This window comes from Lepidochelys kempii, chromosome 1, assembly GCF_965140285.1.
Source record: "Lepidochelys kempii isolate rLepKem1 chromosome 1, rLepKem1.hap1, whole genome shotgun sequence".
Taxonomy (NCBI): domain Eukaryota; kingdom Metazoa; phylum Chordata; order Testudines; family Cheloniidae; genus Lepidochelys; species Lepidochelys kempii.
The window spans coordinates 56,988,256-57,007,220 of NC_136380.1; the positions used below are offsets into that span (position 1 = coordinate 56,988,256).

At 45.7% G+C, this 18,965-nt stretch overlaps 1 protein-coding gene across 2 annotated transcripts in view; it reads right to left on the reverse strand.

Moving 5' to 3' along the window:
- Positions 1-2,519, reverse strand: part of FAM124A (family with sequence similarity 124 member A) — a 69,795-nt gene extending 67,276 nt beyond the window's left edge. For both annotated transcript variants that reach the window (XM_073343273.2, XM_073343264.2), the window contains exon 1: positions 2,290-2,519. In XM_073343273.2, coding sequence (XP_073199374.1) covers positions 2,290-2,348 — 59 coding nt within the window. In that variant the 5' untranslated portion in view covers positions 2,349-2,519. The remainder of the gene's footprint in view (positions 1-2,289) is intronic.
- Positions 2,520-18,965: the final 16,446 nt, after the last annotated feature.

Sequence of the window (18,965 nt, forward strand, 5' to 3'; positions counted from 1 at the left end):
AGAGGGTAAAATGAAAAGCCTGTTGCCCAACAAATAGAAAAAAAAGTGTGGATTTTTTCCTTTATGCTGAAGCCAGATAAAAAACATTAACCTGCAGGGACTAGTCATGTCCACAATATTGTAGCTATTTAAGGTGAAAGGAAAAATAGCCCACAATCTCTCAATCTCAGAAATGTGCAGAAAAATGTGTAATTTATAACGAAGGTATTTAAATTTTGCTCATTTGATTACGATGAATATAAAAGGAAATCATAAACCTAATCCCATATGCAGCTGAATCCCTTTTTTTTTTTAAACCAGTAATAATATTATTTTGAAATTGTATACCCAGCATCTGACAGCAGGTGGCAGAATCCGTTTCACTGTTTTGTCACACTTCTGGTCTTGTACACTAGCATAGTGACATGGATCTCATACATTGCAAAGGGTATAATCCACCAGCACAAGTTGAGCTCAAGGTGCCTCCTCTTTTCCTGAATCTCACCATGGGACTCAGAAGCAATTTGAACCCATGACTGGTGTGAGAGAGGGAAAGAGAGAAAGCCCCCTTCTTTACTCCCCAGACTCCTGTATGCGGCCAGGGACCAAGGTGAGAAACAGGAATGCTCTTGACTCCTCTGACTCCTTCACAGCTGGAAAGGAAGCATCTGTTGTACACATGCACAACCGTATGCCTCTAGCTTGGGTCACGCAGAGAAGAAAAAGTCCTGGCAAGAATTGAGGAGGTACTGACCTGGGAGGGAAGGATGGCAGGAGAAGACTTTCAAGCCCCTTTGTAGGACCCAGAAAAGATCTAGAGCACCTGGGACAAGATGGAGAGGTGGCAGCCTCCTCTAAGCAGAGCCAAGAGGCAGCCAAGGGCTAAAGGCACCCCTCCATGCTCTCCCTCCCTCCCCCTAAAGACAGGAGAAGGGAGGGAGATGAGACTAAGAGGTAAGGAGGGCTGCGAATCCCTTGTCCATGGCCCCCTCCACAGAAGTCCTACTTGAGGACTCAGCCTCTCTTCCCACAGGAAGCCAGGTGACAGGAGAAGGCAGCAGCATCTGAGATAGGGCTGCAGTGGAAATACCCTGTCTCTGCCATAGAGAGGGGCAGAAGGTTGCAACAACAGTAGATGGGAGTGAGAACAGAAGGGGATTTGGAAAAAAGTATTGTCTTGTGATCAAAACACTGGACTGATCCTCAGGAGATTTGGGTTCTGTTCCTGGATCTGCCATAGTCTTCGTGTGTGACCTTCACCAAGTCATTTACTATGCCTTGGTCCCCCATCTGTAAAATGAGGATGACGATAAAACTTTCCTGCCTCAGCTGGCTGTTGAGAGAGTCAATTCATTAAGATTGTGAGCTGCTCTGATACTATGAGATAGAATATTTCCTGCTTCCCCAGGGCACTAAACAGGAGGATCAACAGGTGGGAGCTGGCTAAGAGACACCCCCCACCCCAATCCTTTGTGGAGACAGGAGCTGGAAGGAGACAGCCTCTTGGCTGCAGCTGTCCCAGTCTTGTGCACAGCAGTACATTTCAGCTCCTGTGCATGTCCCCTGAGAGCCTCTGCTGTGGGCTTGCACACTCCCTTGTTTGTATGGGCCTTTCTGGAATACAGTATAACAAACAGCCAGGAAAACTGAGTCGAAATCAAAGGGGCACTCTGGGGCAGGCCAGCTGCACCAACATGTAATGATTATTTGTGACTGTCATTATAGATACATCTTTTGCGTGCCCTGACCTAAAGCCAAACCTAGGGAGCAACTACCCTGAGTATTTATGACCCAGCCCAGATTCAGCTCAGTGTTTGCCCAATCCGCAAGGTAACGCTGATAGTGCAAAGCTTGAACTTAACTCACCAGGCAAGACACAGAACAGGGGAGCGAGCTGCGGACCCGCTGCTGCCTCTCGGAGCAGGAGCAAAAGAAAAGAGGAAGCAGAGAAAAGCAACAAGTGCAGCAGCATCTCTCTCCGTCTCGCTGCGAGATCGGGGGGGAATCAAACCAGCAAGACGCAGGAGCTGAGCCAGCCAACCCCACCGCCCCCCCACTGGCTCCCCAGGGGATGGCGGGGGGGGGGGGGAAAGTACCGCACCGCCCCCCCCCCATGCGAGCCAAGCGGGCTCATTTCTGGGGACCGCCCCCGGCCAGGCTATCCGGGGCTCAGCAAGCCTGCCCCGCTCCCCTGGACCCCATGCCCTCGCGGCAGAGCCGGGGGCCCCTCCACCCGCATCCGGGCCCCAGCGCCCCGCTTTTGCCTCCTCTCCCGCCCCTGCGCTGCCTGCGCCCCTGCCCGGGACTCACCCTCCTGTCTCGGCTCCCGAGTCCACGCAGTCATCCTCGCCGCCCGGCTTCCTCTCCATGGCAGGCGTCAGGGCTCCATCTCCGCGGCCGCCGCCTCCTCCCCTCCCCCGGCTGGCTGCGGCCGCCTCCCGCCAGCGCTGGGGGCGAGGAGCCCGCGCAGGCCGCCGGGCTCCCCTCTCCCTTGGCAGCGAGAGCGTGTGCGGGAGCCTCCCCGCCTGCAGCCGGCTCCGCCGCGCGGCTCCGGGTGTCAGCGCCGCTCCCCTGGCCCGGCCCCCTGCCCGCCTTCGCGCGCGCGGCTCCTGCGGCTCCCCCGCCCGCGCCGAGGCCGGCCCGCGCCACAGCAGCGACTCTCCCGCTGAGAAGGGGGCGCAGCCCTCCCCCCACGCTGCGGAAGGGGGTCTGTCCCACAGGTGACATCTTCGCTGAGAAGAGCTCCCCAGCCGGGCCCTATTAGTTATTACAAACACATCTGGGAGTCACACTCACACACACGTGCTTGGGAGCACATGACACAAACTCCAAGGAACCCACCCTGCTAGGCTCCAGTGGCTCTGGCTGAAGCCTGCCTTCTCCCCCCTCGCTTTGCTGGTTACAAGGGGCTACCTTTCAGGGGCCTGGGTCGTATATAGTCTGAGACGTACTTTGAGATCTGCTGGGATGAAGTGGGAAGGATTATTGCCTGGGCTTTTCAAAGGGACTTGTCGACACTAGGAAGTGTTGCCAGTTTAACCATACTTGTAGTTAAAGTGGTAACCCACTCCCCTGTTGTGGGCGCAGTAAGGTAGCTATAAAGGTGCTTTCTTTGACTGGTTGAGCTGATTCTGGTTCAGGAAATGAAATAAATTATGTGGGCATAAGGCCCTTCATGCCCCTTTATAACTGCATGCAGACTACAGTTTCAGGTGCATAGCAGTATCATGATTTTGGTTTTAAAAAAACCCAACCTTTAACCAACATATAACTTTTCTAGTAGACCAAGCTGAAGAGAGTTGCGTGCCCAATGCCCATTGAAAGTCACACTCTGATTTCCTTCCCCAGACCTGAAGAGATCTGTGTAGCTCAAAAACTTGAACCTTCTACCAACAGAAGTAGGTCTAATAAAAGATATTACCTCACTCTCTCATTGAAGATATATGGAGCTTTCTCCCTTCTCACCTGGTTTCAACTTGTGCTTGATACTCCAACAAAGTTAAATACAATTACTTTTTAAATTATATCATCCCATTCTGCAGTCAATCAGCACACAATTCCTACTGACTCAAAAGAACCATACAAATAATTCTCATTTCCTACAATCTGTATTATTACTCACTATGACCAAAGAAAGTGGTGAAAGTCTCAGCATTTGTGACATTTAAAACTACATTGGACAAGACATTAAATAATATACTGTGGGAAACAAGCCTATATTGGCAAAAGGTGGACTAGATGCTTTAGTACTATATGTGTTTTCCATCTCTAATTTCCATAGCTCTGTCTACTTTGCCATAGATTTTGGGAAATTTCCCTTTATTGCACCATAACCAGTTCACTTTCATTGGTGGGAGCAGTGTTGACAACACTACCGTAGAGTAAGTACAGGCAAGGCATAGGTTAACGTCCTGTTGTCTAGACCTGTTCTAAGCAAGTCTGTTGTAGACATAGGTAGTTGGCACCATATTAAAAAATGCCTTGTGGTCTGTTTGTACCATCTCTGTTCCTGGAAGTGGAACTTGTTTAGAAGTAATGCAACAGTGGATGATTCCTAAAACACCCTAAAGACCCTAAACCAAAGGTCCCCAAACTCTGGGGCATTGTTTAAAAAATGCCCCAGAGAGTGTGCGGATAACAAGGGAGGCATGGAGGAATGTCTGTGGGGGCATGGCAGGGCCCAGGCCAGCCTCCACAAGGGGTGGGGAGGGAGTGCCACCCAGCCCCTCCACGTCCCCAGCTCTGCTCTGGTTCCGTCCCCAACCTTGGTGTGGCTCTGCTCCCGGCCCCAGACCCACCCCAACTGTGGTCCCAGCCTCGGCTCCCTTACCCCGTCTTTGTTCCCCCGTCCTGAGCCGCATCCCCACTCCCATCCCCAGTTCCAGGAGGACAGGGGGGCATTGACAAGGGTTAGGGGGATGCAACCCTCAAAAGTTTGGGGACCATTGCCCTAAAAACAATAAGACTATTTCAGTTTCACTGTATGAAGTACATCAGTGTGCAGAGGGGCCATGGGAGTGGCAGAGACTCCTCAGCCCCTGGGCACTATTCCCCTATGGTTCTGTATGGTACTGCAGAGATTGGTCTAGGCATGTGGCCAATGTGTCCATAAATCATACAGATCCATTATCCCCAAATACAATTGGTATATAAGGATTGTAGGCTGTAGCAGTTTTGAATATTTTAATGAATTTTAATATATGTTAACATTGGTTCAAAATAACCTTTCCCCCCCAGTATACAGGATCTCTCCTACTATTCAAATAAAAAAAAGGCTTATATATTGTATAAACTCTGTTCAATGAAGTCCCATCTCCCCCACCCCCACTGAGTTCGTAAAAACTAGTTTGGATAAAATGCTAGAAAATGTCCTATAAGGAACAGTCCTGCACTTTCAGGGGGATGTCACATATATAGCCCTTTATACATTAAAATATTAAGGGACAGATTCTTCCCCACTCCCCCTGACTCCTGTAGAATAACACAATTGAAATCAATAGGGTTAGTTACATGTGCAAAATTACATCTGAAGGACTGGAGACAGAGTACTGTACTAGGCAGCATAAACAATGGTGGCAGAATCTGGTCCTAAACTAGTTAATCCTCAAAACACCCTGTGAGGTAAGAGGTATTTGTGACGTTTTGCCCTGGTGTTATCTGGACCTGTGATTTGCTAGGTCACTCCAATCCTTGACTCTGGGAGCCAGCCTTACCCTGCTCTGCTGTGAGAACCCCCACTCCTGGGCTGTTCACGCACAGCCTCTGGCATGTAAGCTGCTCCTTGGATTGTGCAACCAAATGACACTAGCCAATATCTCTGGTCCCAGACACAACCCTAGGAACCTCTGTCTTGCAGTGTCCAGTTATGGATGCTGCAAACTTATATGAGTTTGTCAATTTAACAAAGAAATTGATATGTACCAGGCTTTTTATCCCGAGGGGAGTCTCTGACACGCTTCAGACCAAATGCACTGCTTCAGGTAGAATAAACAAACAGATGTATTAACTATAAAGATAGATTTTAAGTGATTATAAGTCAAAGCATAACAAGTCAGATTTGGTCAAATGAAATAAAAGCAAAACGCATTCTAAGCTGATCTTAATACTTTCAGTGCCCTTACAAACTTGGATGCTTCTCACCACAAGCTGGCTGGTTGCTCTTCAGCCAGGCTCTCCCCTTTGATCAGCACTTCATTTGCTTGGTGTGGTGTCTGTAGATGTAGGTGGAAGAGAGAGGAAGAGCATGGCAAATGTCTCTCCCTTTTACCATGTCCTTTCTTCCCTCTTGGCTTTGCCCACCCCCTTCAGAGTCAGGTAAACATTACCTCATCACAGTCCCAAACTGACCAAAGGAAGGAGGTGACTCACTTGAGAGTCCAACAGATCCTTTGTAGTTGCCTAGGTCAGTGTCCTTTGTTCCTGTGAGGCTGGGCTAGGTTTGTCCCATACATGCCCTGATGAGATGTGAACTGCCCCTCTGCTTTTGGAGAGTTTTTGTCTGGGCTTGCTTTAAGCCATGAGGATACATTTTCAGCCTCATAACTATATACATGACATTATAACCTATAACATCACTATAACCACAATGCTCAGTGCATCATGAGCCTTCCAAAGACACCAGACATAACAAACTTTGCATTGGATACCACACAATCATTTTACAAGGATGAACATGGGGATGCTGGACGTTCCCCGAAGGGACAGGGGGTCACAGTATTATCCCGTTACAGTTGATGAGATTAAGTGATTTGCCCAAGGCTACAAAATGAGTTAGTGGCAAAATCAGGATTAGAATTCAGTTCTTGGCTCTTAACCTTGGCCCCAATACTGTGAGGCACTGAATGTATAACTCCCATTGATATCAGTTGAGGTCATTGAGCATCTCTCAATAAGTATTCAGCACTTTGTAGGACAAGGACTCTGGTGTTCAAGTCACTCGTCCTCACTGCCTCTCTTGGATCCAGTCTACACACAGAAATCATACCTAGTTAACTAAATCGATTTATAAATAAATTTAGTTACATCAGTGCAACTGCATTTACATCAGTTCACTTTAAATTGGTTATAAGTTTGATTTCAAACCAAATTGAACTAAATCAGTTTAAGAGTGGCTAAAACTCATTTAAGAGTGTCTGCACAAAGGAGTTTGTACTGCTTTTACTAAACCAATTTAAAAACAGATGTAGTTAAATTGGTGCAATTTCTTTAAGTAGACTTTTAGATAAGCAACTAATAGATCATTTGCATCTCTGACTTTTACTATTCTAATTAGTAATGTATATGCATTGGCATTTGAGAGGATCTGGAATAGATTTTATGCCGCATTTAAGATTAGTTTGCTCCATCTATCCCAGGGGAAAACCCCCACAAGCTTAAAGGACATATATAATTAAGGTAGTAAGTAAAGCTACCACAAACTAGAAGCTCTCTTTATTTATATATTTGCCTCATTTAACCGTGTTTAATTCTGGTCTTTCAGGTAATTAGGATGAAAAGAACTCTAATAAATTCCAAGCATGTCAGAGATTCTAGTGAATGAGGTGCTAAACCACCTCTTTCACTCAGCTGTTTCTTATTTACTAGTACCTCACATGAACTCTTTTGTGGTATGTTGAAAAGGAAAGTTAATATAAATTTATTTCCTATATTTGGAAGGTCATGTTGGTACTTATAAAGATTAGACTAATGCTAATGCAACTATTCCTGCGTAAGGGTACGTTTACAGTATGAAATTATTTCGAAAGTATTCTATTCAAATTTTCGGAAGCGATTTTATACCTTCGGTCTTGTGTGTCCCCACTAAAGCGTGTGCATTCGGCAGACGGTGCAGTATGGTGCACCGCTTCTCTCCTGGTACTATGAATCCACCTCGCATTTCCTCTCATCTTGCTATGTAATCTCTATAAGTATCTCCTCTTTCTCTTCCTCATCGACGGCTTCCGCTGACAACTCTGCTCAGCTATCGTGAACCAAGCAGCATAGCTTCCGTCGCCAGCTCTGCTCTCCCGCTCTTGCCGCGCTACCGAGCTTCTCCATGTTGTCTGTCCTGGGCTCCCGCTACCGTGAAAGCTACAGAAGACAACCATTTCCCACCTTTTTTTGGCTATCATGAACCAAACAGCACCTCTTCCGCTGCCACTCTGATCTCCTACATTTCGTGCCCTTTTTCCAGGATTACCCATGGAGGCGCCATAGCGCGGCAAGCATGGAGCCCGCTCAGATCTCCGCTGCAGTTTTGACCATTATAAATACCTCGTACATTATCCAGCAGCATGTGCAGTACCTGCAAAACCAGGTGAGGAAGCGATGACAGCACGATTACGATAGTGATGAGGACATGGACACAAACGTTCCTAGAAGCGCAGCATGTGGCGATTGGGAGATCATGGTGGCATTGGGCCAGGATCATGCCGTGGAATCCTGATTCAAGCACAGACTGGTGGGACCACATAGTGTTGCAGGTTTGGGATGATTTCCAGTGAGTGCAAAACTTTCATATGCGTAGGGCCTCTTTCATGGAACTTTGTGACTTGCTGTGCCCTGCCCTGAAGCGCAAAGACACCAAAATGAGAGCAGCCCTCACAGTTGAGAAGAGAGTGGCCATAGCCCTGTGGAAGCTTGCAATGCCCGACAGCTACCGGTCAGTCGGGAATCAGTTTGGAGTGGGCAAATCTACTGTGGGGGCTGCTGTGCTGCAAGTAGCCAATGCAATCATTGTCCAGCTGCTATCAAGGGTAGTGACTTTGGGAAATGTGCAGACCATTGTGGATGGCTTTAATGCACTGAAGTTCCCTAACTGCAGCGAGGTGATAGACGAAACACATATCCCTATCTTGGCCCCGGAAAACCGGGTGCGGCCAGTACATAAACCGCAAGGGGTACTTTTCCATGGTGCTCCAAGCACTAGTGGATTACAAGGGACGTTTCACCAACATCAGTGTGGGATGGCCGGGAAAGGTGCATGATGCTCACATCTTCAGGAACTCCGGTCTGTTTGAACAGCTGCAGGAAGGGACTTACTTCCCAGACCAGAAAATTACTGTTGGGGATGTTGAAATGCCTATAGTTATCCTTGGGGACCCAGCCTACCCCTTAATGCCATGGCTCATGAAGCCGTACACAGGCACACTGGACAGTAGTAAGGAGCAGTTCAACTATAGGCTGAGCAAGTGCAGAAAGGTGGTAGAATGTGCTTTTGGACATTTGAAAGCGCACTGGCGCAGTTTACTGACTCGGTTAGATCTCAGCACAAGCAATATTCCAATTGTAATTGCTGCTTGTTGTGTGCTCCACAACATCTGTGAGAGTAAGGGGGAGACGTTTATGGTGGGGTGGGAGGTTGAGGCAACTTGCCTGGTGGCCAATTTCACACAGCCAGACAACAGGGCGATTAGAAGAGCACAGCAGGGCGTGCTGTGCATCAGAGAAGCTTTGAAAGCCAGTTTCATGACTGGCCAGGGTACGGTGTGACAGTTGTGTTTGTTTCTCTTGAAGTTACCCACCCCCTATATATATGAAAGGAAATAAAGTCACAATTGTTTAAAAAACGTTCTTTATTATTTGTTGCACAACACATTGAGAGAAATCAGAAGGTAGATCGGGGGGAGGAGGGGTACTGGGGGAGGGAGGTGGAGGAGGAGGGAAGGACAAGTCCAGAAACCAAATCAAAATTTCGGATATGCCAGCTTTCTGCTAGCTTGTGCAGTGCTCTGGGGTTGAGTGTGTGGGTCTCCGTAGCTTCCCCCTCTGTGTTCTTGCGTGTCTGGGTGAGGAGGCTATGGAACTTGGGGAGGAGGGAGGGCAGTTATACAGGGGCTGCACCAGCAGTCTGTGGTCTTGCTGCCTTTCCCGCATTAGATCCACTATACAGCGGAGCATGTCAGTTTGCTCCCCCATGAGCCTGACCATAGCATCCTGCCTGCTCTCATCACGTGGGTCCCTCCTCTCTTCGTGTTCATTTAGCATTTTATGGGACTCCGCAATTGTTTGCCTCCACGCATTCAGCTGGTCCCTAGCAGTGCGGGAGGACTGCATGAGCTCGGTGAATATGTCGTCCAGAGTTCGTTTTTTCCGTCTTCTAATCTGGACCAGCCTCTGGGGCAGAGTAGACAGGGGCCGCGTTGAAACATTTGCACCTGCGGGAGGAGAAAAAGGGAGGGTAGTATTTTAAAAGATACATTTTAGAGAACAAAGGGGACACTTTCTCAGTGAAACAGGCAATTCATAACACACAGCACATGTTCTTTCTGTACAAGGTCGCATTTTGCCTCTTTTACTGAAGTGCCTGCCACTTTGGTGAGTAAGCCATCACACGCAGCCAGGCAACAGAATTCAGCTTGCAGGCAGCCATGGTAAGCCCTAGGGGCACGCGGGGTTCTGCTTCTTCCGCATTCATTTCAATGCTTTCAAACTGCCAGGCCCCCTTTCCCATAGCAAGCAATGCCTGGTGGGTTTGCTATATAAAAGGAGGACCTGCGGGCTCTCTGGGACGATTGCTTCACACAACACCCCCACAACACCCCGCACTCACCGTGTGGCTCTGATGAGGCTCTGAGCAGGGATGAGCCCTTTAAACTAAACGTGAACAGCCCAGCGCAGCTGGGTTTTCCTCCACCCCCCACCGCGTGGCTCCAATCAGGCTCTCACTCACCAGAAGTGTCTTCTCCAGGGTCATGGTCCGGGAGCCCACACTGGGAGTGGGGGGAGGCTATTGGGTCCAGCATTAAGAATAGTTCCTGGCTAGGGGGGGAAAATGGATTCCCCATTTGCCGCCTGTGCACTGTCCTCCTCTTCCTCGTCCTCCAATAACTCATCCTCCTCGCGCCGTGCAACTCCCCCCTTGCAGGTGTCCACGGACAGTGGTGGGGTAGTGGTGGTGTCACCCCCCATAATTGCATGCAGCTCACGGTAGAAGCAACATGTATGGGGCTGTGACCCAGAGCACCCGTTCGGCTCCCTGGCTTTTTGGTACATTTGCCTGAGCTCCTTGATTTTTATACGACACTGCTCTGTGTCCCTGGAGTAGCCTCTTTCCGTCATGGCCCTGGAGACTTTAGCGTACGTATTTGCGTTTCTTTTTTTGGAACGAAGTTCTGCCATAACAGATTCATCTCCCCAACATGCAATGAGATCCTGTACCTCCCATTCGGACCATGCTGGAGCTTGTCTGAGAATCCGGGACTGCGTGGTCTCTTGTGATGGTGGATTCTGCATGGTCACCTGTGATGGTGGGCTGTGCTGATGGTCGCCTGTGCTGATGGTGATCGCTCAAATAAATTGGTTAGTCTCTAAGGTGCCACAAGTCCTCCTTTTCTTTTTGCGAATACAGACTAACATGGCTGCTACTCTGAAACCAAACAGGAAATGAAATTCAAAAGTTCCCGGGGCTTTTACTGTCTACCTGGCTAGTGCATCGGAATTGAGAGTGTTGTCCAGAGCGGTCATAAGTGAGCATTTTGGGATAGCTCCCGGAGGCCAATAACGTTGAATTTCCTCCACAGTACCTGTAACCCGGAACTGCAATCTCGATTTTAGCGCTACTCCACTTGCCGAGGTGGAGTACAGAAATCGGATTAAAGAGCCCTTTAAATCGAAAAAAACGGTTTGGTCGTGTGGACAGAATCAGTTTTATTTCGAATTAACTCAGCTAATTCCGAAATAACCGTGTACTGTAGACCAGGCCTAAATTTCCCCATTTTCTAACCCTTCAGTTGTGTAACAACAATGCTTATAAAAATCATCAGAGACAAAGCACCAATATGAGAGGCAATCTTGCAAGAACCCTGAAAAATAAACTATTCTTATTGAGTGGTTTTTGTACAAAATAAGTCCAGCTAGCACTTAATAAAGGAAATTAACATCAGCTCTTCATGCAAATGTTTTGCTAGTTGCTTTGTTCTCAAGATGCTGGCTTTCTCAATGGGTGTTGATGAAGTCATCAGGATAAGCCCTGTTAAAGTGCAGTACCAAACTCAGGACATGCATGTTGGATTTTGGATACAAAATCCAGAACAGTTACATTTTTGGAAGGCAGAGGAGGATTACAGTTTGACATACCATTCAATCTTCATGCTAGATCAGCTCTAAAATGATGGCTTTTGTACAGGTGAATATTGTCAAAATAGTTGTGGTGGTTTCTCACAAAGAGTGGGCTTTTTTAAAGAATTAAGATGAGGTCACATTTCATTGGTGGTGAGTCTCAAGCCATGCACCCAACCTCCTATAATATTTGTTAACAAATATATATGCAATAAAAAGTTGTTCATTCAGAGTATTAAGGCCAGAATTTACTATGGAGTTCAAGGGAGTTTGGTTCCCAACTTCCATTGTCCTTAGGCTTCTTTGAAAATCCCAGCATACACACATCCACATACAGTGAATGGTGTACTGCATTAGATATATATCTTTATAAGCAAATGACTTGTAGTACTTAAATTATAGTATATTAATATGTTATTGAGAAAATCTAGTCGTCAATAACAGCTGTTATAAAATCTTGAGTATTTAGATTCTGATCGGTTTCAGAGTAACAGCCGTGTTAGTCTGTATTCGCAAAAAGAAAAGGAGTACTTGTGGCACCTTAGAGACTAACCAATTTATTTGAGCATAAGCTTTCATGAGCTATAGCTCACTTCATCGGATGCATACTGTGGAAAGTACAGCAGATCTTTTTATACACACAAACCATGAAAAAATGGGTGTTTTCTCTCCCCCCCACCCCACTCTCCTGCTGGTAATAGCTTATTTAAAGTGATCACCCTCCTTACAATGTGTATGATAATCAAGTTGGGCCATTTCCAGCACAAATCCAGGTTTTCTCCCCACCCCCGCTACAAACCCACTCTCCTGTTGGTAATAGCTTATCTAAAGTGATCACTCTCCTTACAATGTGTAGGATAATCAAGGTGGGCCATTTCCAGCACAAATCCAGGGTTTAACAAGAACGTGGGGGGGGGAGGGAGGGGGTAGGAAAAAACAAGGGGAAATAGGTTACCTTGCATAATGACTTAGCCACTCCCAGTCTCTATTCAAGCCTAAGTTAATTGTATCCAATTTGCAAATGAATTCCAATTCAGCAGTCTCTCACTGGAGTCTGGTTTTGAAGTTTTTCTGTTGTAATATCGCAACTTTCATGTCTGTAATCGCGTGACCAGAGAGATTGAAGTGTTCTCCGACTGGTTTATGAATGTCATAATTCTTGACATCTGATTTGTGTCCATTTATTCTTTTACGTAGAGACTGTTCAGTTTAATCAATGTACATGGCAGAGGGGCATTGCTGGCACATGATGGCATATATCACATTGGTGGATGTGCAGGTGAACGAGCCTCTGATAGTGTGGCTGATGTTATTCTGATCCTGTACCACTGAAGTCAATGGGAGTTTTGTCATTGATTTAAAGGGGAAGAGGATTGAACCCCTATCTTTCAATGTATAAAGTTAGAGTCTTACTAGGTTAGGCAATGAAATATGCTATTCATGGTTGGAAATCTGAGATAACTCAGCACTGTGTACTTTAAAAAAATCCAGTGTGCATTTAGGCCCCAATCCTGTAAAATGAGCCAGCTGGACAGGGCTTTACATACACACAGAACCCTATGCAGGAGCAAGAATCCAGCTTGCAGGACTACAGCCTTTGTGTGAAATTCATACCAGTGAAGAGACTGTGCAAGGCCCTCTGCACCATTTAAGCAGTTAGGGCCAGATCCTCCGCTGGTGTAAACTGGGCAAACTCCATTTGACTTCAATAGAGCTAGGCTGATTTATACCAGATGAAGATCTGGCACTTAGGTCCAAATCCTGACTCAGTCTTAAGATAGAGTGAGGGCTGCACAAGGTCCTTACTCCCATGTAGAGAGCTCAGTACTGGCTTCAGAGACCCTGAAGATGGTCAGGCTGATGTAGAATGGCCAAGTCCGGCAAAAATTTGGAAGGGGGTCTGTAGATCATGCAAATGAGCTCCACAATTCTTCTACCACTAGCTGCTGGGAGAGGGGTAAAGGAGGGGAACTGGAGCTAAGGCAACAAAGCATTCCACTGTATTTGTGTGGACTTGGGGCGTTGTCAGAAGGGTACGTACAATCAGACTGTCCTCTGATATACCTGAAGGAGAGAAGTCTTCTGTCCATCTGAAAGGGTCCATTTTGGAACTGTCAGCTTGAACTGTTTGGGCTATACTTCCCTTTTAGAGGCCTCCACATATGACAGGAGACCCCTAGAGACACAGGCCTACACTGAGTTAAGAATGCCTTGTGTATCAAGTCATATATTCTGCCCCTTGGGCAGAGGGTGGACTAAAGCTGCTGTAAAATCGCTATGTGCTGGCCCATAATGGGGGCATTGCTTCTCAGGAATCCAATTACATTCCATGGGCCTGCAGAGCTCAGTGAAGCAGGATTTGAACCACAACTGGGACCTTTAATGATGCACAGGGCCTTGTTGGTTCTCCTGTACTGGGGTGAATTTCACTCTTGCATATCAGGCTTCTGGGGAGCTCAGATGGCATGGAGAAATCTGCACTCCCCTCGACAGGCAGAAACAGTGTTCATATTATTTTATGGGGGGCGTCACCACATGCTTGGGAGCGTTAGAGGTTATTAATATGTATTGGGTGTCCACAAGAATTTAAGGAGAACTAGGGGGTTGTTAACAAGTATTATGGGGTTGTTTGCCCCACAGAGTGAGTTTGTGTGTGTGTGTGGGGGGGGGGGGGTGAGAAAACCTGGATTTGTGCTGGAAATGGCCCAAGTTGATTATCATACACATTGTGAGGAGAGTGATCACTTTAGATAAGCTATTACCAGCAGGAGAGTGGGGTGGGAGGAGGTATTTTTTCATGCTTTGTGTGTATATAATAAGATCTTCTAAACTTTCCACAGTATGCATCCGATGAAGTGAGCTGTAGCTCATGAAAGTTTATGCTCAAATAAATTGGTTAGTCTCTAAGATGCCACAAGTACTCCTTTTCCTTTTGCGAATACAGACTAACACGGCTGTTACTCTGAAACTCCTATTGGGAGGCTGTTCCAGATCCTCACCCCTCTGATGGTTAAAAACCTTCTTCTAATTGCCAGCCTGAAGCTGTTCATGGTCAGTTTATATCCATTTGTTCTTGTGCTGACACTGTCCTTTAAATTAAATAGTTCTTAACCCTTCCCCCCATGTATTTATAGAGAGCAATCTATCCCCCCTCAGACTTCTTTTTGCTAGACTAAACAAGAAACCTCCTCCCATTGCCTCTCCTGCTGCCCATTACTGTGGTATCTGAATGCATTCCATGGCAATAGTGAAGTCTCTAGAGGACTCCCTGGAATCTCTGGCTCTTCACTCTTTGGAGGTTATAACAGACTCTTCTGGGGTAGTTATTTTATGGGACAGTGGAGGCATGTTATAGAAGTGGTAGCTAATGTTACTGTGAATGCCATTTAGGTTATGGTAGGAAAAGTTTTATCAAAAAAGCAAGTTTTCCTGAAAGTGATCAGGCTGTGGATTGATCCCCTCTGGAAATTTATTCCACAGCCAGATCCCTTCAACTGAGAGTGCTTTGGGCTCAGCTGTCATGTATTTCATTCTGGACTTTACAATCTGTCTTAGGTCTTTCAGGGTATGACTACAAGCAATTAGACACCTGCGGCTGGCCCATGCCAGCTGACTCGGGCTTGTGGGGCTTAGGCTAAGAGGCTGTTTAATTGCGGTGTAGGCATTTGAGCCCGGGCTCTTGGACCCTGTGAAGTGGGAGGGTCCCATAACTCGGGCTGCAGCCAATGCCCAAATGTCTACACCACAACAGGTTTTTAATTGCAATGTAGACATACCCTCAGTAAGTCTGCATAGAGATCCATGCTAACAGCAGGCAAGGCTAGTGTGATTAAATTGTATCTTCTCTGTAATAATGTATGAATACTGGATGTTGACCTGGTTATTGGGATGTTTACTGTATGAATCTGTAAAAACAAGCAGGAAGGACACTGCAGCTCAAGATAAGATTTAAAGGGACTCTCTCTCAAGAGAGGAAGGAGTTCAGGGGAGTTCGGGGGAACCAGATTGAACTACAGTCACATGCTGGGGATGGTATGATTTAAGATAATATAGGCATGTGTGTAGACTGTTGTTTTAAAATCTTTTTCCTCTATATGCTTTGCTCCTACTGTTAAAGTGAACAATACTTTGGCCTAAGAAGGCTGTCTAATCACTTTTTTCACAATGGTCACTGACTCCCGGAGTCAAGAATCGCAGTTGCCTAACCCAGTTGGATCTGCTGGGTAAACACAGTTGATACACGAGTAACCCGAGGGCCAGTCTAAGGGTAGGAGAATTATGGAATTCCACCCCAGGAGAAGTAAAGGCCCAAGGCCTAACAACTGCGGGGATGCATTTGGAGATCAGGAAGGGGGCAGCAGTGCAGTTAGCCCTGTAACCGTGACAGCGACTATCACAGATCCACTGGGAGGATAGTCACTTCCACAAAATAATGGGTAAGGGATGTCTGCATGATGTTCTAGCAATTGCAATTCAAAAAAAAGCATTAATTCAAGTCTATTTTATCAGCCATTCACAATTTTCATGAGATAAATTGAAACAACAATGGAACTAATTTATGAAAAATCAACTGTCTGCACTTACTTTCTTTCTCTGTTGACTGTTGGATCTTTCCCCAGGCCTTGGCCCATCTAGCCCACAAGTAATATATCCCTGACAGACTTTCAAGAGCACAGAGACAGGCAGTGAAAGGATGTCTTGAGAAAAAGGATTGCAAAAGCTACACTCAAAGCATCTAATACGTAGCAGCTAAAAAAAAAGACAACAACGCGTACAGGATGCTCTTAATCCAAATCCCAGTAATTGAATTACATGATAGGCTACAGCTTCTTGTCTCTTAATTTATAAAGGGATCAAGCAGTATTAGAATAGGGCTGCTACACACCATGAAGTGCTCATCCTAGCATGACAGCACGTACAAAAACACCACATATCATGAAGGAGCAAGAGAAATGGATTCAGCAGCCATTCTGTAGCTAGAAATTCAAGAAATGGGATCTTCATGTCCTTGTTTTTCTCTTCAGTAACTGAAAGATGCTATTTGTGTTCAATGCAAGTGTATGACTTTCATGAAATGGGAGTTACACGCATGTATCCAGGGCAGAACAGAAATACAAGCACGCAAACAATTAAAAATAAGGCTCATTGACAATTTATGGCTAATCTGAAGATATAATATTTATTATTGTGTACCGAGGCTTTTAAAATGTACATTTTATTTCAGATGTATTTATTTATTGTAATGGAGGACCAGATCCTTAGTCAATTATGTGGTCCCATTGACATTACTGGGACTGCTTGCATTGGTATGTAAGGACTGCTCACACACATAAGGGTTTGGAGGACTGGCCAATAAGTTACATTTCAACTTTTTTTCCTGTTACTAGTACAGCTATAAAAGCTACACAGAAAGAAGAGCAAAACTGAAAAGAAAAACAAAATACAGACTGTGTAAAAGCTCGCCAAACTTATAACACAAAGTTACTAAAAGAAGATGCAAGTGTTACCAGCCCTCAGGATGAAGTACTTAGTGTCAACTAAAGGGACTCGAACATAATCAGCATTTGGCCCCCATTCTGTTTCAGCTTGTTCTGTATATGAGGAGATTAGGTCAGATTCAAAGTTATTCAGCTAAGATTTATCAAATATACCTTGCTGTACGTTTAGACCAAAATTTTCAAAATTTAGACTCCCAAATAAAAGTGGCTTGATTTTCAGAGGTGCTGAGCACACACAAGTCCCACTGCCTGGAATGGGCATTGTCTTTTACTGCCTAACTATGACTTTAGAAGCGTAACTGTCAGCACCAGTTTTGAAAAATATTGTCTGTAAGAATAATAAAATCTTCAAAAATAAAACCAAGAAAGAGGTGGAGTGATTGATATATAGATATGTAGGATGCTCACTGCAATTTATCAGCTCCACAAACTAGTGTCAAATTGCATCTCTGGTTTCGGCATCTGTTTTGCTTTCATTTTCACAGTCAGTTTGCCTCTTCTTTCTCCCTCAACTCCCACGGATGACTTTTCAGAGCTAATGGTTTTAAGACTATCATGGTCTGACCTCCCTGAGCTCTTCTGCCAGACCCCCACCCTGTATACATTTATGTCGCACTCAGTGCTTAATTTGTAATGAAAGAGGTGCCAGGACTCAAGCAATTAGGTGCCGGGGCTCAAGCAATTTTTTTACATTCATAACTGATGCAGCAAGCCCTGAGATGCCGGGGCTATGAACTGCCAAGCCAAGAGGTGCCGGGGCTCAGCACTGGCAAGCCCTGGCACAAATTAAGCACGGGTTCCACTTAAAGACTCATTTCTGCCATGCTGCTCGCAGTGAATCAAAGCGACCTGTGCTTGTTGTTATTCTTTCTCCTTGACTTCTTTCTACCTCCCTGACATTCAGTTGTGAGCTAACATTTGGAGAGCACTCAGCACATCACGGGCACCGCAGCTTATAAATAAATAATATTAATAGTAATCTTCTACATGTAAAACAGGACTCTGTAATCTATTTATAACAGAACAGCTTCTATGTATTGTTTGAGTGACTGTGGTTGATGCTGAAAAACCACAGTTCCTGCCCCAGGGAGCTTACAGTTTAGATGTAGATACAGGCAGAACAATTCAGCCATGTCATATGCCAGGTTGCAATACAAGCCTGAGGTAGTGGAGAACTCTTGAAGTGCTCACTGAAAAGTTTCAAGGAAGAGAAGTGTTTTAAAGGGTAATTAGAAGGCTAAAAGGAAGATTGTTGAAGCATGAAAGTGGGGTGAGTTCAATGAAAAAAGGGGTGCACACAACTTTATTTTACACTCCAAAGGAGCTACAGCTACCCCAAACACATACAGCTCCTAAATTGAACTATTCTCCGCTCCAGGCAGGCTCCCTCCAATTCCTAGCCCTGGAAGACTCTTCTGAATACCTACTAACCTATTGTAGTTAATATGACTACTTTAACTTATCAATCCTAGATGAATATTTCTTGTGGGATAAAACATTTCTCCATGGTGAAATAGTTATTTTAAGTGACTATTTTAGTTACTGTGGTTGCTGTATTGTGAGATCACCCCCATGAAGACTGCTAAGAAAATGTTTATTGTTGGAGTGATTGCTTCCACTCTTCCTTTTTGGCAAGATTTGGTCACTGAGAGAATTACATGGAACAAGGATCCCTCACTCACGTTCCCCACCCACAATGTATCTAAAAAAAAGTGCAGCCATAATATAACACCATATGTTTAAACATTTGCTATGTATACAAAAATGCTGAAGTGTGGTAATGTTGGAGGTTTACAGGATAGTTTTGCAACAGTAATAGCTGCAAGAAGAGTATTAGATGGCTCAGAGGACTGGAAAAGGGCTGGGGACCCTTTCACCTCTATGGGGCTGGTTCAATCCAGCCTCCAAAAGTCAGCTATGATTTAAAGTCCAGAATCTAGACAGTGGCTC